The sequence below is a fragment of the Callionymus lyra genome, chromosome 4 (assembly GCF_982586985.1).
Source record: "Callionymus lyra chromosome 4, fCalLyr1.hap1.1, whole genome shotgun sequence".
Classification (NCBI taxonomy): Eukaryota; Metazoa; Chordata; class Actinopteri; order Syngnathiformes; family Callionymidae; genus Callionymus; species Callionymus lyra.
In genome coordinates, this window is record NC_141821.1 from 35,121,055 (window position 1) to 35,146,931 (window position 25,877).

At 39.5% G+C, this 25,877-nt stretch overlaps 1 protein-coding gene across 1 annotated transcript in view; it reads right to left on the reverse strand.

Moving 5' to 3' along the window:
• slc8a4b (solute carrier family 8 member 4b) overlaps nucleotides 1-25,877 on the reverse strand; it is a 55,171-nt gene that overhangs the window by 12,216 nt on the left and 17,078 nt on the right. Inside the window, exons 3-12 of the mRNA XM_087789996.1 lie at nucleotides 15,230-15,499; nucleotides 14,743-14,882; nucleotides 14,521-14,673; nucleotides 14,230-14,457; nucleotides 13,754-14,152; nucleotides 12,594-12,704; nucleotides 12,377-12,529; nucleotides 12,040-12,136; nucleotides 11,784-11,975; nucleotides 11,069-11,261 (exon numbers count right to left, since the gene is read on the reverse strand). Coding sequence (XP_087646122.1) covers nucleotides 11,069-11,261; nucleotides 11,784-11,975; nucleotides 12,040-12,136; nucleotides 12,377-12,529; nucleotides 12,594-12,704; nucleotides 13,754-14,152; nucleotides 14,230-14,457; nucleotides 14,521-14,673; nucleotides 14,743-14,882; nucleotides 15,230-15,401 — 1,838 coding nt within the window. The 5' untranslated portion in view covers nucleotides 15,402-15,499. The remainder of the gene's footprint in view (nucleotides 1-11,068; nucleotides 11,262-11,783; nucleotides 11,976-12,039; nucleotides 12,137-12,376; nucleotides 12,530-12,593; nucleotides 12,705-13,753; nucleotides 14,153-14,229; nucleotides 14,458-14,520; nucleotides 14,674-14,742; nucleotides 14,883-15,229; nucleotides 15,500-25,877) is intronic.

Genomic DNA, 25,877 nt, shown 5'->3' on the forward strand with positions numbered 1-25,877 from the left:
CTTCCGTACGAACATGTTTTTAAAGTGTGGATCACAACTAAAGTTCGGCAGAGAAAGTGACTAAGATGTTACATTTCAGAGCCTCAAACATGATTTTAATCAAATTAACACAAACCACTTCACACTGACCCTGCAGTCTGTGAAGTTCACTCAGACTGTGTGTGTGTGTGTGTGTGTGTGTGTGTGTGTGTGTGTGTGTGTGTGTGTGTGTGTGTGTGTGTGTGTGTGTGTGTGTGTGTGTGTGTGTGTGTGTGTGTGTGTGTGTGTGTGTGTGTGTGTGTTTGACTGGCTGCCATCACTGGCTCAAGGTGAAGACCTTTAAGCACTGTGTGAGTATATATATCGCCATGCCAACCACTGCAAAGCTGGTGCCAGGCCCTGTGCCAAACACACACACACACTTCCAGCGCTCTCATTAACGGCATGTCCCTGCAACTATCCATCTTCCTCTGACACCTCCCATCAGTCTGCTCTCCCCCCTGTCTCCCCCATCTGTCCCTCCAGTGGGATCATGAACTGCAGCATCACAGAGACAACTGCAATCTTCAAGTCGATGATTAGAAAGTGATGAAATATGTGTGGCCCCTGTGGTCCTGGATTACTGAGGGGAAAAGGATGAATGAAAACAATGACAAATGTGTAAAACATTTAAACTCATATCTGTGGTATGTCTGTGATTGGCAAGTATAAGTCCCGCCCCCTTTCACTTAGTCAAATACCATTTTCTTCCGGAATATAAAGACTGCATTTTGTTGAACTGCTTCTATTTTCTATTATTTATTGAATATCAAACATGAATATATAAATTTATATACAACATTTTTATATTATATTATTTAATTAAATCATTTAAAAAAACAATTCCAATGTTACATAAAACAAACATAACAATAATAAATACTTTCTATATTTGAAACTTTACATTCATCTTTTTACTTTCATTAGAAAATAATTCCGTTATCCACCACTTCTAGTTACAGTGTGATGATCAAAAGTAAAAATTAGTGAGCGAGGTAGAAAAAAAGATAAATCCTCAATCTGGATAGATAAACGCATGGGGGGAGGGTGGAAGGATGGATTGATTAAAAGGATGAATGTATGAATGTATGATGGATGGATGGATGGATGGATGATGGATAGACGGATGGATGGATGGATGGATGGATGGATGGATGGATGGATGGATGGATGGATGGATGGATGGATGGATGGATGGATGGATGGATGGATGGATGGATGGATGGTTGATGAAAGGATGGATGGATGGATGGATGGATGGATGGATGGATGGATGGATGGATGGATGGATGGATGGATGGATGGATGGATGGATGGATGGATGGATGGATGGATGGATGGATGGATGGATGGATGGATGGATGGATGGATGGATGGATGGTTGATGAAAGGATGTATGGATGGATGGATTGATGATGGATAGACGGATGGATGGATGGATGGTTGGATGGATGTATGGTTGATGAAAGGATGGATGAATGTAGATAGATAGATAGATAGATAGATAGATAGATAGATAGATAGATAGATAGATAGATAGATAGATAGATAGATAGATAGATAGATAGATAGATAGATAGATAGATAGATAGATAGATAGATAGATAGATAGATAGATAGATAGATAGATAGATAGATAGATGGTTGGATGGATGTATTGTTGATGAAAGGATGGATGGATGGATGGATGGATGGATGGATGGATGGATGGATGGATGGATGGATGGATGGATGGATGGATGGATGGATGGATGGATGGATGGATGGATGGATGTATGGTTGATGAAAGGATGGATGGATGGATGGATGGATGGATGGATGGATGGATGGATGGATGGATGGATGGATGGATGGAAGGATGGATGGATGGATGGTTGATGAAAGGATGGATGGATTGATGATGGATGGATGGATGGATGGATGGATGGATGGATGGTTGATTAAAGGATGGATGGATGGATGGATGGATGGATGGATGGATGGATGGATGGATGGATGGATGGATGGATGGATGGATGGATGGATGGATGGATGGATGGATGGATGGATGGATTGATGATGGATAGACGGATGGATGGATGGTTGGATGGATGTATGGTTGATGAAAGGATGGATGAATGTAGATAGATAGATAGATGGATGGAAGGATGGATGGATGGATGGATGGATGGATGGATGGATGGATGGATGGATGGATGGATGGATGGATGGATGGATGGATGGATGGTTGATGAAAGGATGGATGGATTGATGATGGATAGATGGATGGATGGATGGTTGATGAAAGGATGGATGGATGGATGGATGGATAGATGGATGTATGGTTGATGAAAGGATGGATGGATGGATGGATGGATGGATGGATGGATGGATGGATGGATGGATGGATGGATGGATGGATGGATGGATGGATGGATGGATGGATGGATGGATGGATGGATGGATGGATGGATGGATGGATAGATGGATGGACGTAGAGGGCCGAATGAGGGAATCAGGGAGAAGAGAGGGAGGAGTGTTGGGCCTGAGAAGTGAGAAAGCTTGTGTGAGTCACGCCCTCTTCTCCTCCAGCTATTACTGATTTAATCACTGTGACATCATGACTGTGTGTGTGCGTGTGTGCGTGTGTGTGTGTGTGTGTGTGTGTGTGTGTGTGTGTGTGTGTGTGTGTGTGTGTGTGTGTGTGTGTGTGTGTGTGTGTGTGTGTGGGGGGGGGTGTGTGTGTGTGTGTGTGTGTGTATGTGCGTGTGTGTGCATGTGTGTGCGCGTGTGTCAGATTACCGGGCTGTTACTCTGAGCTACTGTGGTCAGAAACTGGCTCATCACTCTCGCGTGCATTTATCCAGTCAAGAGTTCAGTTAGTCAACACCGGTCCAAGACCCCAAACATGCTCGCAGTTTAATCTGCTGCACGATGACACTGAGCTGCTTTTCACTCAAGAACGTGTGTGTGACGGACGGACGAAGATTCACTGGGATTTTATTCTACTAGTGCTTCAATGTTTGGCTGCAATGACTTCTTTCACAAGATCTTTTCACTTTTCATCGTCTCACTGAGATGTGACTTTAGTTAATGGAAGTATTTCAGAATGTTGAATAGATGAATAAATCATCATGAATGTGATTGAATTATTAACATGTTTTTCAAACATTTAAATATTTTGGGAACATTTTAATTATAGAATGTTTATATTGAAAGGTTAAATATTTTTTAAATGATTTTTTTTTTACACATTTTTATTATAGATTTTGATATTATTATTCCAATAATTATATTAATATATTTACAATATTTGTTTATTTAACAGCCTTTTAAATTCAATATAAAAATGTTGGTCAATAGTGCCAACAAACAACGATCGCTTTGGAATCCACCATGTTGAACATGATTGGCTGAAAGTTTGATCAAGTAGCTCTTTTGGTTTTGTCTGGTGGTACTGTAATAAAGTCTTTGAGGAAAATATCTTTCTTTTTTTTTAAATATAAATGTTTAAAATGTAATTTATAAAAAAAAAATTCTACCTTTCAAAATATATATTATTGAATACGTTATACAAAGAAGTGTTGAATGCTTAATGCTGAAAATAAATTAAAGTTTCAACATTTCAATTCAACCATTCAATATTCTGATGGTTTTTCAGTAAATCTATAGTTAGTATGATTGAGTTCCCGAGACGTGATCAGGGTCAACCCCTCAGAAAGTAGAAAGCGTGTCGAGGTGGTGACGCGGCGTCGTCTGTCTCTGCGAGAAGTGGGAAAGTGGAAATCGCTGAGGCGTTCGCTGACCTCGGCAGAGTGATTCACAGCTCAACCTGCTGTGAGGCAGAGTTCAACAATCATCCTGGCCTCATGCTCGCACCCGTGGAGTCACTGGTGCTCAGTGTCTGCCCTCCTTCCTCTGCTCCTGCTCTTTTTCTGGCTTACTTTTCCCCAACTTTTGACTCTCCACCACACAGCACAAATACTGAGGCGACCAACTGACCCTGCAGAATGTGATGCAAGCTCTGCTAACCCTGAAATGAAAGGTTAAACTTTGTATTTCCATCAATATGTTCAAATGACTGAAAGAAGAAACATTTGAATGTGAAGAAAATAGGTTGAGAATCTGTAAACTGGCTATATAAAAATGAATTACCATATAAAATGGGATCCAGACATTGTATGAAACGGTGAGTGTATAATACAGTATATAATATAAAAGAAAACATTGAAGTAAAAAAAATCAGGAAATGTACATATTAGCTTAAAGGTAATTGTAAAGGAAATTAATTAAAGATTTAATTTCAACGTAACATATGGCAGTTTAAATGACAATATTTTTTTAAACAAAATAATCTATTTTCAGTTTGACTACGCTGAGGGATTTTCTTTTTTCACAAAATTAGGGAGTCTTACATAAGCCTCTGGAGTCGTTTCAAAATTCCCAATCTTTTTTATCCAGTAACAAACACAAAGATGTGTCACCATCTCACTCCAGCTCAGAACATTTCAATACTTCTATGAGCACACGTGTAAAATAAAGGCTGGGAGGCTCCACTGTTCCTCTGAAATCAACTTTTAAAAGAGTCTCAGTGACAGATGGTGCAAGAGAAAACACCCTCAAGTTTATCCGTTACACAAACACACATACACACTGATAATGTTGGGAGGACTCTGAGGTCGGACCCCAGGCGTCGATGGTTACTGAACTCAGATCTAAAGGCTTTAATGGGGGCAGCCTCAGAGGGTTGTGTGCACGTGTGTGTGTGTGTGTGTGTGTGTGTGTGTGTGTGTGTGTGTGTGTGTGTGTGTGTGTGTGTGGCAGAGGCGAGGGGCAGTTGTACACCACGGAGAAGCTCTGTTCCATTTTGAATATCTGATCAAGGCCACAGAGGGGCAGGTCGGACGTCTCATGTTCTTAGTTCAGGCTGTGATTACAGGGTGTGTGCTCGGACTCTGTGCGTGTGTTCTGACCACAGGGTGTGTTTTGGTAGGGTGTAGTTAGTCAGAAAAAAAGAAAAGTTTGAACTTAAAGGATAGAAAAGACTAGAGGGTAATGGAAAGCAGAAGGGACGAAGATACGAGACGTGTTAGTGTCATTGAGTTGATGTGAACTGTGGTGTATGGAAGTATGTCAGGGCCATCAGAATATTGAATTTAAATGTTTGAACTGTTGTTTTTTTTATTGAAATGTTGCTTTGAATCATTGTTTTTGTGTTTCTTTAAATCATTTAGTTCAATAACTTTATAAATATATATTATTATTTAACAATTGGGTTTCTTTAGCCTTTCAAATTCAATGTTTGAGGTTTTAAAAAGGTTTGCAAAAGAGTAAAGACTGGCTAAAGCACTTTTTTTGGTAATGTCTGGTGGCACTATTATACCAACATTTCTAATTGTAATTTAAAAGACTACACATAAAAAAAACATAGAATTTAGAAAAAAAAAGTATAATTGGAATTAGTATCAAAATGTAAAAAATAATTATTCATTTCATTAAAAACAAAATATAAATATTTAAAAATTCCTAGTGAGATGATCAGTGTATGATGTTCCAGGACCTTTCCATTATCTTTGTAGTCCTTCAGGAGCTCAGGTTCAGTCCAGACTAGCGATCAGGATTAACTAGATTGATTCATAGTCCAGTTCATGGATGAAACACTACATTGCTGAACAAAACATATTTTCTTTATCATCATCTCTTTCTCATTATATTTTGGAAAATACAAACATTTAAATCAATATCACTATCAGTTGAATGCTAACACACATTAAGATGAATTCAAAATCAATTGATCAGATCATCACTGCAGCAGACTCGGTTAGAGGCAGGAATAAGCAATGGTAATTGTGAAGAACAAACTGAAATGGATAAGATTTTCTAAGATGGAAGAAAATAAAAAATGGTTTGACAGAAGCTTCATTGTCTTGATTCTTTCAGAAGTCTATATGTATTTAAAATGATATTTTTGTGTCATACCCCAAATTACATTTTTATCACATAATATTGACCCATTCTGTCATCTAGAAAGTCAAAGCCCAAAGAAAAGACCAATCATCTGGTGGCCGGTCTTATATCAGAGGAGTCTTGTCTAATGAGGTAATGTAAAAAAAAAAAAGGAGGAGAAGCAAACGTCAAACTCAATCACACAAAGGAATCAAGTGTTTAGGAAATCTAATTTGTGACCATAAATAAAGTTTACAGTCGTATGAAAAAGTTTGGGCACCCCTGTACATTTTCATGATTTCCCTTTATAAATCATTGGTTGTTTGGATAAAAAAATCCAGTTAACTATATCTTATAGGGGACAAACAGTGATATTTGAGAAGTGAAATAAAGTTTATATGATTTACAGAAAGTGTGCAAGAATTATTTAAACAAAATTAGGCATGTGCATAAATTTAGGCATCACAAAAGAAAAATTACTCAATATTTTGTACATCCTCCTTCTTCAGAAATGACAGCCTCTAAACGCTTCCTATAGCTTCCAATTAGGGTCTGGATTCTGGTGGAAGTTATTTTGGACCATTCTTCTTTACAGATCCTCTCCAGTTCAGTTAGGTTTGATGGTTTCCGAGCATGGACCGCCCACTTTAAATCACACCATACATTTTCAATAATATTCAGGTCTGGGGACCATTCCAGAACATTATACTTGTTCTCTGCATGAACGCTTTAGTAGATTTTGAACAGTGTTTAGGATCATTGTCTTGTTGAAAGATCCAGACCCGGCGCAAATTCAACTTTGTTACTGATTCCTGGACATTGTTCCCCAGAATCTGCTGATATTGAGAGGAATCCCCTCAACTTTAACAAGATTGCCCGTCCCTGCATCAGCCACACAGCCCCACAGCATGATGGAACCACAACCATATTTTACTGTAGGCAGCAAGTTCTTTTCTTGGAATGCTGTGTTCTTTTTCCGCCATGCCCAAATAACTCTATTTTAGTTTCATCACTCCACAGCACCTTATTCCAAAATGGCTGGCTTGTCCAAATGTGCTTTAGCATACCTCAAGCGACCCCGTTTGTGGCATGTGCAGAGAAAAGGCTTTTTCCGCATTACTCTTCCTTAAAGCATCTCCTTGTGTAAAGTGCGCTGAATAGTTGAACGATGCACAGTGACACCATCTGCAGCAAGTTGATGTTGCAGGTCTTTGGAGCTAGTCTGTGGGTTGACTGTGACTGTTCTCACCATCCTGTGCCTCTGTTTATCTAAGATTTTCCTTGGTCTGCCACTCCAGGCCTTAACTAGAACTGTGCCTGTGGTCTTCCATTTCCTCACAATGTTCCTCACAGTTGAAACTGAGAGCTTAAATATCTGAGATAGCTTTCTATATCCTTCCCCTAAACCACAGGTGTCAAACTGGTCCAGAAAAGGGCCAGGGTGGTGTAGGTTTTTGTTCCAACCAGTCAAGCACATATAGTTGAACCCATCAGGCGCCTGAAGACAGAAATCAATTAATTGTCAGTCAGGTGTTCCTTGTTTAAGCCGACACCTGATTGGTGTGCTTGACTGATTGGAACAAAAACCTACACCAGCCTGGCCCTTTTCTGGACCAGTTTGACACCCCTGCTCACCATGATGTTGAACAATCATTGTTTTCAGGTCATTTGAGAGTTGTTTTGAGGCTCCCATGTTGCCACTCTTCAGAGAAGATGCAAAGAAGAGAAACACTTACAATTGGCCTCCTTAAATACCCTTTCTCATGATTAGACTCACCTGTATATGGAGGTAAAGGGTCACTGAGGTTACCAAACAATTTTGAGTTCCAATAATTAGTGCTAAAAGATATAAGGGTGCCTAAATTTATGCAAATGCATAATTTTGTTTAAATAATTCTTGCACACTTTCTGTAAATCATATAAACTTTATTTCACTTCTGAAATATCACTGTGTTTGTCTCCTATAATATATATTTAACTGGATTTTTTTTATTATCCAAACAACGAATGATTTATAAAGGAAAATCATGAAAATGTACAGGGGTGCCCAAACGTTTTCATACCACTGTATATACCAAACTGTGTCTTATTGGAACATTTTATTCTTGGGAATCCCAGTACGATTGTTGACAGTGATAATCTGTTTCCACGCTTACTTTAAACACTGGTAGTTTAGTAGATACAAGATCAACATGAACATAAATCAATTAAAAACAAGTTAAAGATAAAGTATGGTCAGGAAATTAAACAAATGTTTATTTATTCGGCTCACAACCTCGACTTCTTCTGTCTCTGGTAGCATCAGTCACCTGTAGTGAAGTAACTTTGTACTTCTACTAGTACACTTACACTTTCAGATACAATTGTGTATGACTCTCTAGAATCACACCACAGACTTCTTCTCTGTTAGTCATTTCCGTCCAAAGCTTTAATGCTTTTCATCTCCTGACACGCTTTAGGTTTGAAACCTTCTCTTTGACCGAACCAACTGACAAGCAACTAAAGAAAACGTCTAGAAGCAAGAAAAGAAACGGAAAAGAGAATATGTTTTTGTCAAAAGCTGAAAGTCAACGTAGAAAGAAAAAAAAATAGCCACATGATTAAACTGCCCATCTTGCTGCTCCTGCTCTTTTCAGTCTTCTCTCTGTTATTAAGTCTGTCTGGTGAAGAAGAGATGGACCTAAACAATGAGCCTGAGCTGACAAGATGATTCAGAAGCTTCTGCTGGTTTTCTTTCTTTTCAAACAACAACATTATCTTCTTCAGAGAGTAATGGAAATTGTCCACGACAAAGAAAAACAGTCTATACTCATTATGAATATGTTAAATATAAAACACAGACGGGACCAAGAAAATAAAATAAAGAAAAAATAATTATTAATAATAATAAATCACACTATAATTTTGTATCTGAACAAAATATTTCGCTTTAAACATCAAATGTTCTGCTTCCAAAATCCAGGCTGCTTCTTATGAAACCGAACCACAGTTCATTTGTTTCCCTCTTGTTTACATTTGAAACAAATTCTACCCATGATGCATTGTCGGATGTTGCAGTTTCGTTATCATACATGCCTGCACGTGTGCACACACACACAAACACACACACAGGGGCATGCAGCACACACTTTTGGGATTTGCAGTTGAAAGGATGTTTTATTTTGGGAGCTTTGGGTTTATTATTCAACTCTGGTGACAGACGGAGAAACAGGTTGTTTATATCATAGACTCTTCTGGCAATGTGATGCAAACACCCCCCCCCCCACACACACACACACACACGGGCACAGATGCACCAATGCAAGTCTATGAAGGGCAAAAAAGGAAAGGGTATGTCTGTTTTATTTTGACAGTCAAGTCTGAGTGACCGTGCTGTTTTCTCCTGATACATTATAAACAAGTGTCGCAACCAAACATCACCCACGACTCTTCAATTACACCCTCGTCCACTGAGTGAGCAGCTCCAGCAGGGGGGAGTGAAGGGGAGGGATATATGAGGGAGAGTCAGGTGAGTTATGGAGGTGGTGATCCCGCTAAATTGTCTTGGCAGGAAGTTCCTACAGTCTACAGACTCTGACAAAGATGGATGACAGTAAACGCTTTGTGTGTGCATGTGTGTGTGTTCCTGTGTGCATGTGTGTGTGGGGTAAGAGGGAAGCACCAACAAGTAACATGGGAAAAAGAGGTTGGAGTTTAAATTGAGGAAATGGTGTTGGAAGGAAAAGGGGCAGAGGATGAGTGAGCAAAAGAAAGTGTGGGGGAAGGGAGGAGGATGGGGGAGAGCGTTAGCGTGAAGTTGAAGAGAGCTGGAGGGAGACAAGATAAGGAGTGGATTTAGTGGTGAGGGTGATTAGTGGAGGGAATAGAAAGTGTGTGTGTGTGTGTGTGTGTGTGTGTGTGTGTGTGTGTGTGTGTGTGTGTGTGTGTGTGTGTGTGTGTGTGTGTGTGTGTGTGTGTGTGTGCGACAAGAAGTTGAGGAGGACAAGAGGTGGAGTAAAATGTTGAAGAAAACAATTAAACCAGGGAGAAGATGACGAGAAGAACATCAGACGATAAACAGTGAGGACACAAATGACACTACAAGGAGACCTGAGCAAACCTCAGAAGAGAGCAAGGGATGAAGAGAGGAAAGTGAAGAAGAAAAGTGGAAGGAAAGGGTAGTAGAATTAAACAAAATTCTGCATCCTAATCAAATTTAGAAGCTCAGACATCCCACAATCATCTTATAAAATTAGATTATGGGATGCTTGCTTCACTGGTCGGGTGTTTCAAATGTTGAAGTCTTCCTCTCCAAGATGCAGGAAGTCCCTCATCATGACCATGTTTTGAACTTATTACTTTATAAAGTTCTCCCCCGTCTTAAATCTCAGCGAGAGCAGAGTCAATTATCATGAAGTAATGGGCTTCACTTCTCCTCTAGCCAGCTGTAACCACGCCCACTTTGTTTATCCAACGAGTACTTTGGAAAAGGAGAATTCTGTGATGGATGACGTGGGGTGACAAACCTTGACGCTCGACCAATCACAGCAGAGTTGGCGTGATTATCTCCAGATAATAGTGATTTAGTGGGCGGGGTTAAAGCACATTTTCTAAAGTAAATATGTCAATCAAAAGAGAGTTTTGTACAAACAGATTCATACTGACGTTCTTATTTGAAACCCATATTTACCAAAAAGTTAATTTTCCACCAGTTAATGACAACTTTCACCCCACAAGTCAGGTTGTGTTTGTAATTTAACAGGTTGTTCTCTAGAATCCACAGAATAAAAATGTGTGTATTGTGTGATTGAGTAACACACCTGCCATTCATCTCGTCACGTTTAAGACATTTCAGGAAACATTTCTGGACAAGAGTCAAGGCAGGAAGAAAGAAGGACCATAACGCACACACATGCCGCCACACACACTCAAGCCCACCACATTTTATTCACCCTCGTAGGCTGTGAGGAATCAGCAACAGCTTTATGTGTCGGTCAATTTAACACTGCTTACATCAGCACATTAGGTTTGTGCTTTTGGACAAAACTGCATTTCAGTGAAAGTGGTCTGATGTTGCTCTTTGTGTGCGGCCCGGAAGTCTTTCAGGAAATTCTCAATGTACAAGAAAAGGCCTCTGAACACTCACATGGTCTCGTCGTTCTGGAACTCCAGTTTTCCCGATGACAGCTCGTAGTCCTCCCCTCCTCTGGCGGTGCCGTCCACAGTCCGGTAAGGAACAGCGACCAGGCCCCGGGCCCCCGAGGTCCGGAGCACCTTCACCTCCATGACACCGACACTCTCACTCACTTTCTGACTGGAAGTCTCAAAGGTGAAGATTCCTGAGAAGGAAGTGAGGCTATATCACTCAGGAGTCCACCCACAACAAACCTACTCACGTCCCTAGATAATGGCGTCCCACTCATCCTCCTACTCATGCATTCACTCAAAAACCCCTGTGAGGCTTTCATGAAAGTGACATGTTAGTCTCTCCTCTTTAGATTTCCAAGAAGCGATGATTTCATTTAAGTTTTATCTCGAGTCAGCATTTTCAAGTTGAAGATTTCTGTTGAAAATGGTTTGATTACAGTTGAACATTGTGGTTTTTCAAAACGATTTTTTACAGTTGAAATTAGTTTGAAAGTACATAATGTTTTGATAAGAGTTGAAATTTCTACTTTGTTTTGTGTGTAAAAAAAAACTGTGTTTGATTCAAAGTGTAAAATTGTATAAAACTTGTAATCTAAATCGATGTGAAGGACAAGATGCGATAAATCATCTAGGAAGTGGATCCAGAGTCTATTCAGCCGTTATTGTTCTTTCTACACAAATTGTTTATACTAGATCAATACTTGTTCTCTTACCGGCGTGGTCATCGTCATAAATCGTGACCGTCGCAGTGTGATTATCACCGAGCACAGCTTTGGGCGCCGAGCTGCTGTCCAGCGGAGCCGTGTCCACCTCAGGATAACCGACTATGCGAGGGTTGCTCAGGTGGACGTAGAAATACTCGTCCTCTTCGAAGATGTCATCATCAATCACTCCCACCGTGATCTCTGCAACAACAATATATTCATCTCCGGTCAGCCGACGCTAAATGTTATCAAACACTCCTCTTACCTTTGAGAGTCTCCCCGGGCTTGAAGAACAGCGTTCCCTCTGCAAACTCATAATCTGAACCTGCATTGGCTGTGCCGTCCTCTGTGCGATAGTCCACCTGAGGCGGGAGAAGGAAAAAGAAGAGATAAAAGAGCGAGGACGATGAGCTAGATAAAGAAGAGGCGGCTTTTGGGGGGACGACAGAAAAACAGCTTCATTAAAGCAAAGCCTCTGGTTAGATATTCTCTGACAATAACAAACGCTTCTTTATCGTCACTCTCCATCCCAGAGAAACACAGTCATCGTCTACAGCGCTGCTCACTAAATCACACTTCAATACTTCTGTGTTTCTTCTCACCTTGACAGTGACTCCTGGCTCTCCTCCATGTCGCGCAACAGTGAGTTTCAGAGAGCCACAGTTCTCGAAGCACTGATACAAAGCTGGTTCAAACTCCAGACTGACGGTGTGCGGGTCATCCTCCTGGGCCTGGGTCTCCTTGCTGCTCACCACCTGCAGGAAAAGTGTGGTCAGAGGCGTGTCCACTGGAGAGTTTGATCAGTGGCGAGGATGTCACCTTGCGGGCCTGGTCAGCCGCGTGCTTCTTCAGTATGTTACCAGCTCCGATCATCATTCGGGTCGCCTGGATACGGTAGAACGCTCGACTCTTCTGCTGCTGCATCAGAACCTGAACCACAATTGACAAATAAATCAGAAGATTGATTGATAATTATTATCATAATTATATAAATATATCAATATATATTTTTCACTTTTTTATTTTTATTTCGTTAATAATTAAATGTACATTTACAAGTTTATTGACAATACACAGTCACAGATGTATGTGAAAGTTGTGCTGATTGGACAGGCCCCCATAAGCTGGAAAGTCCACCAATGGGCTGCTATCTTTGTTATAAGGCCCGCCCACTCATTGGATCTGCCAGCTGTAAATCTAAACAGCTGATTTGGTATTTTGAAGACAGCTGGATTAAACTAATAAAAGGTTGCTAATAACTGACGGGATGCGTTGGTGAAAAGTGATTTAACATCAATTTTATATAAATTCAGTGGACTAGTTTTACTTTTATAACTCATTTCCTGCCTGAACGATTATATCAATCTCAGCAGCAAAATGTGACACAGAGGAAATAGAAACCAATCCTATCATAGCGAACACTTTCGTTAAAAGTCCAGAGAAGAAAAATAGCAAACAATGTAATGAGATTCTTCTCTGCAAGTTGTAAAGGTCAACGCTGATTGGACTTAAAGAAGGTGCCGCGTTGTTAGGATGTAGAGTTCATGCATATTGATTTATATTTCCTTTCCGTTTGATTAAGACAGTTTGATCTATGGTCCCAGTCTTTAAAGGTCAAAAATTGCACCAAGTATTCTGTATTCGTTATTCAGCAGGGATTATGTGTGAATTCACTGATGCCTGATCTGCACAAAAATGTTGTTAATGTGTACAAAGTATATGTACTGAATCACAAGTTTCCATTTTAGCGGTTGTAGAAATTGTATTTATCTATAATAGCTGCTTCTTACCTTGTAGTTATCCATACTGATTGAAAAATGTTGGATAACAACAATTGAAAAGTGTTTAATTACAGTAAAAAACATGTTTAATTATAGTAAAAGATTGTTGGATTACAGTGTACATTTGTTTGATTATAGTTAAACATTGTTTGATTTCCGTTGAAAACTCTTTATAATGTCTCTATAATTTCTGCTCACCTGGTAGTTTGCCATCTCGATCAGCTGCTCCATGTCCTTGTCAGGGTGTCTCTGCTTCAGCTCCTTGAGCGTCCTCGCCATGTCTCTCCTGGCCTCCGTGTCTTCATTCTTGGCACCGCCGTCCTCCAGGATTCCACCATCCATCCCGCTGTGACAGTTCAGCCCCAACTGTCCATCCAGCTCCAGCATGTCCATCTTGGTGAACCCGCCCGGACCCAGTGCCCCGCCTCGTCCGTCCACCCCGTCGGCACTGCCCTCCGTCTCGATGATGATGCCGCGGCTCTTGTCCGCTCGGTAACGTTTGTGGACGTATTTGTAGAAGAGAAGGCGACGGTCGGCCACCCAGGCCTGGAGCACACAGAGCGGGAAGAAGAGGAAGGTGAGGACCGCCTCCCACACCTGCAGAGAAAGAGAGATTAAGATTACACCTCCTTCATCCAAAGAAGCTTTCATTTTTCTTCTTAATAGTAGCTCACCTGAACTTCACCGGGAGAGAAAACGTTCAGGATCAGGTAGAGCCAGATGTAGGCGAAGATGCTCCAGGCTGCAGTGACAAAGAACACACGCAGGTGCTTGATCTTGCGCGTCTCTCCGTCCGGGACCACGTAGACGCACAGCGCGATGATGACGAACATGTTGAAGGCGGCACTTCCTACGATGGTGCTGGGCCCCAGAGACCCTGCCTCGAAGTTGTGGCCGCACACCTGCAGAAGCGGACGTGACATTAGACGCCATCATGAAAGTCGCACCGGCAGGAAATAACTCACCTCGATGACTGAGAGCAGGATCTCCGGAGCACTGGAGCCCAACGCCATCAGGGTGAGATTAGACACCGTCTCGTTCCAGATTCGAACCGTGGCGGTGGTAGTTTCGCCGTTTGGTCTCTTGATTGTAATTTCCTTCTCCTGCGAGGTGATGACCTGGCGAGAAGAGCCATGTGAGGATCGTGTCGGGAAGTAATTGCATGTTTGGAGGATAAGCTTTTGTACCTCTATTGACGACATGAAGCGATCCGCGATGATGCTCATGCCCAGGAACATGTATATGAGGGCCACAAAGTACACAATAGCGCGGGCCACTTTATCACCGACGGATGGATTCTGAGGGTTCCACACAGGCAGCACGACTCCTGAAGATATTTCACTGTTTATATTAGTGCAGAACATATTTCACAACTACATATATTTACATGACTATTTTAATATTATGCTCAGGGCTGTTGAACTCAATCACAAAAGGGCCTTATCTTTTATATCTTTATAGGTGAAGAAATTAAACATCTGCTGGGGCACATGAAATGAGTTGGCGTGTTGGATAGAGTTTGACACATTGATTAATCAACACTAAACGCTCATGCAAAATGAAATGTAAGAAGTGTGATGCTATTTAACCCTGATTCATCGAAATGTCTCTACAATAAGGCCGTGATTAATCTAAAAAGGTTTTAAAGATTTGAACCATATATTCGTGACCCACCTTCCTGACAGGGGTCTCCCTGGGCTGAGCAGTTTTTGGCCGAGCCTCCATGAACAGATGCAGGGCAGGACGACAGCACCAGGACGGAGAAGAAAATCAGGAGGGAGGAGGAGGACGAGGAGAGGCGGGAGAAAAGGGAGGCAGGAGTCTCTGGTTTAGCCAGAAAAGCCATTTAAACAGGATTTTGTTTTTCTCTTCTGTATTCTTCTGATGCTTCCAAAAGTGTCTCGACTCGACTAGACGGGCAAGAATTCCTCAGGTAGAACACTCCTGCGGGAGGAAACAAAGGTGTCAGTGGGAAATACCAGTACATCTAACAACAAGCCTTATTTACTATGTAACAGCTGGCAGGTTGCCATGGCAACAGATACAGCTGGGAATTTGTAGTCTAACTTGGTAAAAATAGATCAAAAGATTTGGGCTGACATATATTGTATGCTCTACTCTTCTCGATAATTTGTTGCCAAACCACCGAAAGCAAGCTGAAGATGTCACAATGAATCGACCCTGAGCAGGTGTAAAGGTGGGTGACATCAAAGAGGTGACAACACAGAGTTTCCATGACAACCAGGCAAAGTGGCGCAGCAGAAGACTTCATTTGTTGTGAATGAGACCAGACATTTGGCAGGAGGATAAGACAGCGACACAAACACTATCTGTCACCCTCATCTGTTCCTTTGTGTTCATGCATAATAAAAGTATTATTAGACACAGAAAGTAGATTTTATTTTTTCTACCGATGATCTTTGAAGACTCAGTTTGCACCAAAGATGACGATTCTCTTGGCTCCGTCATGTGTCCAGCTCTTTTATCACAACTGGGACCCAGTTTTCATCATCATAATTCAGACTCCTGTCATCCCCTGAATCCTCACTTGTCACTGCCCTCTCTCTCTTCATGACCGTCTGTCTGTCCATCCACTCATTCTGCCGCCTTCATCATCCCTTCATCACTGTCTGTCAACAAATCTGCTCCACAATCTGTCAGTTTGTAGCCACAAATGTTGGGAAAAAAGTCCCACCACAGATGCGACCCTGACAATCATGATTGTGACGAAGCACGTCACAGGCCATCAACACAATGATGGCTACAGGGCCGCGACAACAATGTCTCAGGACTTGGCTCAGGAACGAAGGGTACCAGTCGTCCGGTCCAACAAAGATTTCAGATTACATATCATAGTTTGAACTGGCAGGTGGAAAACTGCCAGAGCTCCCTTCGGCAAGTAACCAAAAAACCTTGTCAGCCAATCCGTGTCACACAGCTGTGCATGCATGTTTGTTGTGACAGAACTGTGTTTGAGAAAAATTATCTTTGCACGACAAGCCTGTGATGGAAAAAACTGCTGGAAACAAATTCATGTTTTTGAATGTGTGTTTATATTTGTATGGTTATAGCTGTAATCAAAATAATGAACAAAGTTTGGAAACTTTTCAATGATTTTTTTCATTTAAATGTAAGAACAGATGATTTAACATTACTGTTTGTAAAGTCCTGAACATTATCGCCACCTCTTGTGTCATCGAGCGCATTTGTTTTGGATGTTAATTATGTTGATATTTCCAATGCTAAAACAAACTTTAAAAACTGAAGGACATTTATTTTAAACGAAAATCACAAAATGGGTGCAAATTACGGTTGTGGGGTATATACACTGTCTTTGTAGTAGACGGTAGAAAATGTGGTCTATGCTAGAGATTCCCTTGCCTTCATCATGACACAGGCAATGAAATTATATATTGAAATATATTACAATACTGTAGGAACAAGGCTATATTAGTAGTATTGTAGACTTGACTCTGGTGTTGCAGAATTTACAGACCGCATGACTCACAAATTCGCTTTCATTTGATTTGAAACTAAAATATGTCAGCTGTAAAAGCTGCTGTATACTCTTGTCCTCAGTCCTTCTCGGGATATCTTTGTTCCTTTAGGGGGAAGTAATGACAGCTCCCATCTAGCGTCCAGAAGTTTAATTTTTAACAAAACATTTTTGCTGATATAAAAAGTTAAATATCATTTAAAATACAAGAAAAATAAATACCATGCCTTTTAAATTAATAGTATTTTTATACGATTTTCTTATACCCCCAATTGTTACCTTAACTGGATTCAATGTCAAAATCGGAAACTTTTATTGCACTGAATATAATGGAATTAAGGTCATACTGCCAAGCCCTCATCTTTTTCTGTTCGTGCATACATAACACACAAGTGCACACGTGCAGATAGACACTCAAACTCTTAATTTATCCATGTGTGTATTTGCCGCTTACTGTATATCATAAGTGGTCAATCAGTGCGTTTAACGTTTGATTGCGTAATCTGAATATCTGATGAACCGCTGTATTCCCCGCTCAACTGTGTTTGCGTTGTTTTCGTCCCCACTATACAACAATGCCGATGACGTAGAACATATGCGCTTGTTTGTTAGCAATATTGAACATTTCAGATTGACCATGTTCAACATTTGGAAGTTTTCACTCAACAAAACATCCTCGCAAAACATTTAAGGCAAGTGAAATATTAATTGGAATCCCTAGTACACTGTCTTTTGGACCCACCGATTGCAGATTCGCTTGTAATCTGACTCGAATGGAGTCCGTCCGTCATGTTTACTGAAATTTCACTTCTTTTGAATTGATTTATTATTCAATCAATAAAAATACACTGTAACTGTGCTTTATGTTTACATTACTGTATATTTAAACAACCTATGGCGAGTTTGTTCAATCTGGACAGTTCATTTGCTTTTTCTATGCATGTTTTGAGAGTGAATTATTTAAGGGATACTTATATCATTGGAATCATCTTTACAAGACCTTTCTGATTAAACTAGCTTTATAGAAATCAATGAATCTCTGACGTTTTAAGTGTATGTCTGTATGAACACACTGGTGCTTTAGCGATATAATTGCACAAAGCAGGTGAAGAAAAAAGTAAATCTGTGTTGAAAGGGCATAACAGAAGGAGTGTAACGACAGAAAAGGAGAATGCAGAGACAAGGACGGCAGGAGGAGAGCCGGCTGGCGTCCAAACGCGTGGGCAGGATCACATCCTCGCAGCGCCGGCCAGCTGATGAGATGCATAATTAGTCAGATTTAAGGACGATGCTGAGCTTTCCGCTGGAATGCAGCTGTCCGAGCACGTCAGTGAGCATGTCGGCGGGCATGTGAGGCAGCGTCTCGGAGAGTGTGCGTCAGTTCTGCGCGTTAAGGTCGGAGGTCACCGAGAGCAGCCACATTAAAGTGGCAGGCAAGACCTTCCCGCCTCACAAGTGACGGCAAAATCGGACCAGTGAACCCTGATGCTGCGACGAGAGTGTTTGACTCGTCTGGAGATGCAGCAGGAACAAAAGATTCTAGGTCGGAGAGAGCAACGAACTCATGGGCCGGCTGCTACATTGAACACTCTCAAAGTTATCGTCTCAGATTCAGTGGCGCTGAAGAGGAAATGTCAGTCTGGATTTAGGAGAGAAGGTTGGAACCTTTAGAGATGAAAATGCTGCTCAAAAGGTGAATCACCAAGTAAAGAATTCAATGTTTAGAATTCAAACATAAAAGTAAAAGAGACAATGTCTCCTGCTTGACTTCAGGACTGATAACAGCAGGTGATGAAAAGCCAGAAGGAACTGCTTTGCTCACTAGGAAACACATTCACAGCATCTCAATGAGATGTCAGAGGAATCCCTGAAATGGTTTACGGATGCTTTTATGAATGGAGAAGCATCTTTGTCGGCTTCATTGGAATTCTTTCTGCTTTTTCCACCTGCTGTTGTCTCGTCGTCATTCGTTTAAGCTGCTGAGTCCACCCAGGTGCTGACAGCTTCATTAGGTTTCACACCAATCAGAGTGTAGATCTATTAGTCTGGATCAGCCCTAGATTCCCCAGCGGTGACACAGAATGATCTAATAACTTGTCTCTTATGAAGATGGTACCTTCCACCGTGTGTTTAGAGTTGCAACACAAACGTACAAATCATGCCTGAGACCGACAGGTCTTTATAGAGCAGGCTTGTGGCCCTTTGTTTGAGTTCCCGTGGCCCCCATGAGGTTAAAGTAAAAATAGCAAATAGTTTGACTCTAAATATAACTTGCTTAAAAATCAACTAATGTGAAACTCTAACTCTCCTGATTCACTCACGTTTCAAATGTTGAAATCTTTCTCTCCAAGATGCAGTAAGTCCCTCATCATGACCATGTTCTGAAGTAATAACTTTAAAAACCATTGTGATGTAATAATGGTCTTCACTCCTCCAGCCAGCTGTAATCAAGTCCCTTGGAGATGGAGATTTAAGATTTTATCTCCAGAAATGTAATGTAAATATTGAAATCGAAAGAGAGTTTTGTACAAAGAGACACATACAGATGTACAATAGAGGTCCAAATCTATTTAAGACACACTTTAATCAACACATTAGTTGCTCTTTAAGTAATGGGTTTAAATACTTTTTTCCATTTTTATCATATTAAATTAGAACAAATTGATATAAAATAAAATTGGGATTTTAGCTAATGTATTTGTATTTTACTATCTAACGGCATTATTATAAGTCTTTTTTTTTTTAATTTCTATACACATTGACAATAAGACAAGATGATGGATATTGTAAAATTATTCATACATCTGACATTTTTCCATAAAAAACAGAAGCTGCTATATACAGATAATAATTAATAAAACAATACTAATTTTAAAAATTGCAATAACAAAACCGCAGAAGAACACCCTCCTCCTTTCCCCTCCACCTCCTTGCTTGTTACGTAGCACATCTATAGTGTGTGTGTAACTATGGCCGACCACAAATTATTATCGCATGGCGAGACATGAAACCTTGAAAATAAACCAAAAAAACATCCCATATATGATTAATTTTGTTGTGATCTTTTTCACTTTGAGGAAATACACATCTTTCAACCAGATTGAAACTGCTGAGGGAGATTCCGCAATAACATCATTCACCTTGCATTGCTTTTCCATTTTAATATCACTTGATTCCTTTTTTTGCTCTTCTTCCTCATCCCTTTCTTCTTTCGTCAGAATATAATGTGATGCTGTGGGATTTGAATCCACCCCACCAGTGTGTAGACGCATTTTTTCTGACCTAACTTCCAAATATAAAAGCAAGTGTCACGTGTGTCACTACAATTACTGTGCCTTCCTGTTTTATCTGTCTGGAATGGTTTAAATTATTAAATGAGCCTTTTGGGAAATTAGTCTATTTTGATGCTCAAGTGTCCATTTGTCTTCAAACCAACCAACACAAAAACCACCGGTGGTTTTCTTCGCTGTACTTTTACCTCAGAGGTACTCACAGACTATTAAACATAATTGAAGATGTCAAGAAATGTTTTTTCTTTATAGTGAGACAATAGAACTTCTCTGTATTAGCAATCTGGTCACAGCGTAATGATCAGTTAAAGAAGAACTCTTCATGTTCCAACACACTCCAGGATTATAGAGGATGATATTAGGCTTTAGTTGTGGCACTCCACTGTGTCCTCTGTCTCAATGTTGAGCTTGATATTAGTTAAGGCTGACGTCATCTGCCTAACAACCGGCATAGCAACTGTCTCCCCCACATACTGGTCCGGAGACAGTTGGTCCAGCAGAACCTGAACTCCGGTCGCTCTCAAGGTCAGAGGCTGGGAGAAATAAAGGAGAATATAAAGCAGGTGGAAGGTGATTCAGCTAGAATTGTAAGACTGAAGCAGAGGTCGTGGAAACAGAAGCACAGTCAACGATGACACACTTGTTCTAATCAAACACCTAACTAAGTTGGTTTGAATTGCAGATTGAGGTTTATCTCTGTAACTAATTCAAGTTCTAACTATTCTCAGGGGACGAGGCCTCTTAACAAAGACAATTCTTGGCGCTTTAATGTTGTTGTTCTCGCTTTAATCAGCTTCAAGGGTGTTTGCATCACTAATGCGCTACAGAGCTCATTCCTAAGCACATCCACCATGTGACTATGATCAGTGTTGGGCAAGGAAGTAAGTAATTCGTATTTATAGAGCGCTTTTCCAGACCAGGGGCACAAACAATCAAAACAATACTCAATAAAATATATACTTAAAAGGTCAAGACGTTTCTATTTGTTCAGGCTTTTCCTTGATTTTCTGGAACTCCTGTTGTGTGTGTCAGTTTTATCTTGACCTTTAAAGTACAGTATATACTTTATTGAATATTGTTTTGATTGTTAAAGTGCTTTGTGACCCTGGTCTGGAAAAGCGCTATATAAATAAAAATGACTTACTTACTTACTTACAACCCCAAAAACCACACGTTTTGGATTCATGATTCATATTTTAATGAGAAGAAAATGGACATGAAGTTTTTTAAGGACTTCAAAAAAATATGAAACTTGATAAAACTTCACTTAACATAGTTACTTGTAGATCTCCTTAACATGCATAACTTGTGGGTTATATTCCAAGACAATGTTCTCGATCTCAGTATTAAGTTTATCAAATGTATGATGACCATTGATTCGTTTACAAGATACACAGGAAGTAAAGATTTGTGCAGATTTTTTTCCTCCTCGACTAATCACTGGTGAAGAATTTGTATAGAAAAGAACCTTAACTCAAAATGAAATGTAACACATGTTACCAGTTGCACTGTAATATATTAGCTTTCTATTTGTCGTGACTTCAACTAATGTGTTACGACAAATTTAAAGAGAAAATTAAAAATAAAATAAAGAGTAATGTGTTACTTAACTTTAATTTACTTTTTCAACACGGAAAAGGACACAGGAATAATAAAAGAAAAAATGTACTTTCTTTATTAAAGTCTCTTTCAACCTGCACTAAAGAAATGTAATTACTTAAGAGGTTGCTGGTACAATTCCAAGCTTTCTAATGACATTAAAGGAGAGGAGAAATAATCTTGAAGTGTTTAAGTTAATGCGCTTTATTCGAAAAATTGAATTGGAAGGATATTATCATCAATCAGCCATGCTCAGACAAACACAAAAATGAACACTCTTGCTCAGCTCCTCATCCAGAACACTTTATTGACGGGCTCGGATCAGCACCAGTGAGAACCTTCGACTGGAGAACAAATACTTTCCACTCCTGTAAGTTTCCTCATTACACATAAAATCCATACACAATAAGAAGCTGCCTCCATTAGCCTGATTAAATCTCTGATTTCATGCCTCTTGTTGAGATTATGCAGGAGTTGATGCAGTGAGAAAGCACCAACACTGTTTCCCCACATCCACTCTATCAAGCTGTCACGCTCATTAAGTGATTGCAATAATAAACATCTAAAAGACAATTAAAATGTCAATGAGGTAAATAAGTGGGGCGCACGTTTGTGAGGTCTGTGCCAAGGGAGGGATTTTGAATAAAAACCTAACTTTTCACGTCTTTTTTTTTAGGGGAGTCCTTGAAGTGAAGCTAATGAAGTCCTCAAAAAAGTCAGGTGAGGCTTTGTCTGAGTCTCTGTGGAACTGCCTGGATCATGTTTGATCAGTCTCGCTGTGCTTCAGCCTGGAACAAGGTAATCAGGGTCGCCTCATTAGAAATAAAGTGTTAATTAAAGGGAGGAGGAGGGAAGAGAACGAGAGGAGGAAATGATCAATGGAGGACAAGGAGATTAGAAACAGAGAGTTTTTATCGACTGATAACGGACGGAGATATGTGGCCTGATTAATGCGTAACCTTGAAGCCGATCCTGCACACACACAAACACAAACACACACAATCTTGACTCACACTTAAGCCTTCAGTAAGACGTTTACATCTGCATGACAACTGAATGACCCGATAATCAAAACTGAACCCTGCACATCTGCTAAGATTGACCTGATGCCTTGACTGACAGCTGGTCTAGTGGGCAATCAAATTTTCTAAAGGAGTCATGACGGGTTCTGGGATTGTTGCAAGGGATGTCTAAACAATGTCATCAACAGAAAAGTTTGAAAATAGAAGCATTAATACATTCTTGATGTGTAACATGTTTTAAAGAAATTATACTACAAATCAAATATCATTAATCACCAAAAACAAGAAATAATATGATAAATATCTATTCTCCTGATGGTTGGGAAAAAATGGTCCAAATAAGTTACAGACTTGTGATACTCCAAATGTGGACTCTCGTTTAGACATGTTTATCAATATTTATAAAATAAAGTTGATAACAGCTCATGTGAACCTAATCAAAGACATAATACTGTAAAAAGTATTTTAGTGCCGTCAGACATTGCCAAAGGAGTACTAAGCTTCTTGATCGAAATTCTAGCCAATCATGGTGGTACCAAATACTTTTCTATTGAATTTAAAAGGCTACTTTTGAATTAGGAATATCTATTCTTGAATTATTGTATATTCTTGAATATATTATATACAATATCAAACAAGGGTGTAAAAAAAAATCTGCATTAATTTAAAGATCATTACATTTTTCCATTCAATTATTTAAAAATGAACAAGTTCAAACTTGCAATAAAGAAATGATTGAATTAAATTATTAATTTGAAAAAACAATCTTAAAATATATAAATTGTCTAATTTTTTAAAACAAAATGAACATTTTGCTGTAAATCTGAAGTGTATTATATTGTGTTCATAATAATTATAAAGATTTTTCATCAATTAATTTTATTTATCTTGTTGTTGGTTTTCTTAATTTCTTTCTGTCCTTTTATTGGAAAAACCAAATCAGATGACATGTGTAAAAGAATGTACACAAATATACTTGTCAGACTGCCATTGAAATGAACATGAATACACGATTCACAAAAAGGACAAAAAAGACCCACCAAGTGTATGTTATGACTGCGGTGGCACCAGCCTTCTCTTACAGTGAGGTTTTTGTTTGAAGATCACTGAACAAACAGGTTCAAAGCACAAGTTTAACAGATGCTCTACTCCACCCACTTGAGGTGGGAGCAGGAAGGAGGTTGATGGTAAGATTCTCCTAATGTTTGGAAACCGTTTCATGACACTAGAAACTAGAAATGAGTATTAATTAGAGTTTAAAACATTTAGTTTGTGTTGTCGGCATAGGACAACTTCAAACAGATGTTTGATTTTATAAGGAGAAATTAAAACCTCGTATTTCCATCACATCAATCAGTTATTATTTTAATGTCTATTTAGATAATATTGTTGATCCATTTTGTTTAGTGTGTCTCAAATGACTTATGACATCACGTCATGTTTGCTCCTCACAGTGACGGTAACTGCAAAGGACAAGTTGATGACAATGTCCTGTTGCGTTTTATTAGTTTGACCCAGTTTAACCCTGGTTAAAACACACCGCCGCTGTGAAAGTATAATAGCAAACCAGAGAGAAACATTTCTCTTAAGACATGGGAAAACAAGAAGATTGTTTTGGCACGATTGCTAAAAAACAATCAGACCTTTGCGAACAGTTTTTCATTGACTTCCCCTCCCGTGTGAAGGGGACATTCTTCATGAAAATAGTGGGTGTGAAAAAGTTGTCAGAGTAAAGATGTTTCTGTCAGGTTCTTGATGAAGGAGCACATCATATCTATTAATAAGTCTAAGACTATCTACTGGCTTGATAAGGACAGATCTATGCCTCACCAACATCTGAGTGCATGTGTCTGTTCACACTCTTACTGTAACAGCTTCCATCAAAGGCAATACAAAATAATTTCCCACTTTTCAGTTATTAAGTGAACACATTGTATTTGATTTAAAGTAATTATTTCCAATTAAACATATAAGTATTAGTTCACAGGATAAAAAACAAGTTGTATGAACCTATATTTTAAATCAATGCGGTATGAAAATAAACTTGGAGTAGTTTGTAGTAGTGAACATTTCTTAACTTAAAGGGCACCTAATGTGATGATTTAAGTGTCTCTTAAATTGTTCTAAGACCTCTATTATACTCATCAGTATATTTCTTTTTGCACAAAACTTTCATTTAATAAACATATTTACATTAGAAAATACGCTTAAGCCCCGCCCACTTAAAATGTGCTGTTTTGGCTGAGAAGAAATCTCGTCCAAGCAACCACGCCTACTCTGCTCTGATTGGTCACAAAAACACGAGTTGCATTCAAGGACTCACATAAATTTCAAACTCACCCCTGAAACTCCCGTTTTGTATATTGAAAACGATTAATAATAATAAGATTTGCTGCTTAATATACAAGTTACTAAAACACATAAAGGCAGAAGTAACTCTCACCATGTTTTCATAAATATTTATTTTGTTTCACGATTATCTTAACTGATTTAGGGCTTCTAGGGGAGGACATTTCCACCAGAGTGACCTCAGAATGTATAATTTAAACTGTAATCTTGTTTGGCGAGATTTCAGACGAGAACTTTATTAAGTAGCAACTTCAAAACGTCATGATGAATGACCTACTGCATTTTGAAGAGAACGACTTCAACATTTGGAACATGTGAATAAGTCAGGAGAGTTGGGTTTTCACATTAGGTGCCCTTTAAGGGGATGGTCCACCCAAAATGTAGATTAAACCCTAAGGGTTGGAATTATTTATAAGCTAAATAAATAAAGCAGCTAACGTGCGACACAGCCATCAGTGTCTAGTGTCTACAATGTGAGCTCTTGTGATATTTACCTGGACTACTTCCTTTCAGAGCAGCATGTTAGACTTTTAGCCTCTGCTAAAAACAAGCTTCAAATATGGACT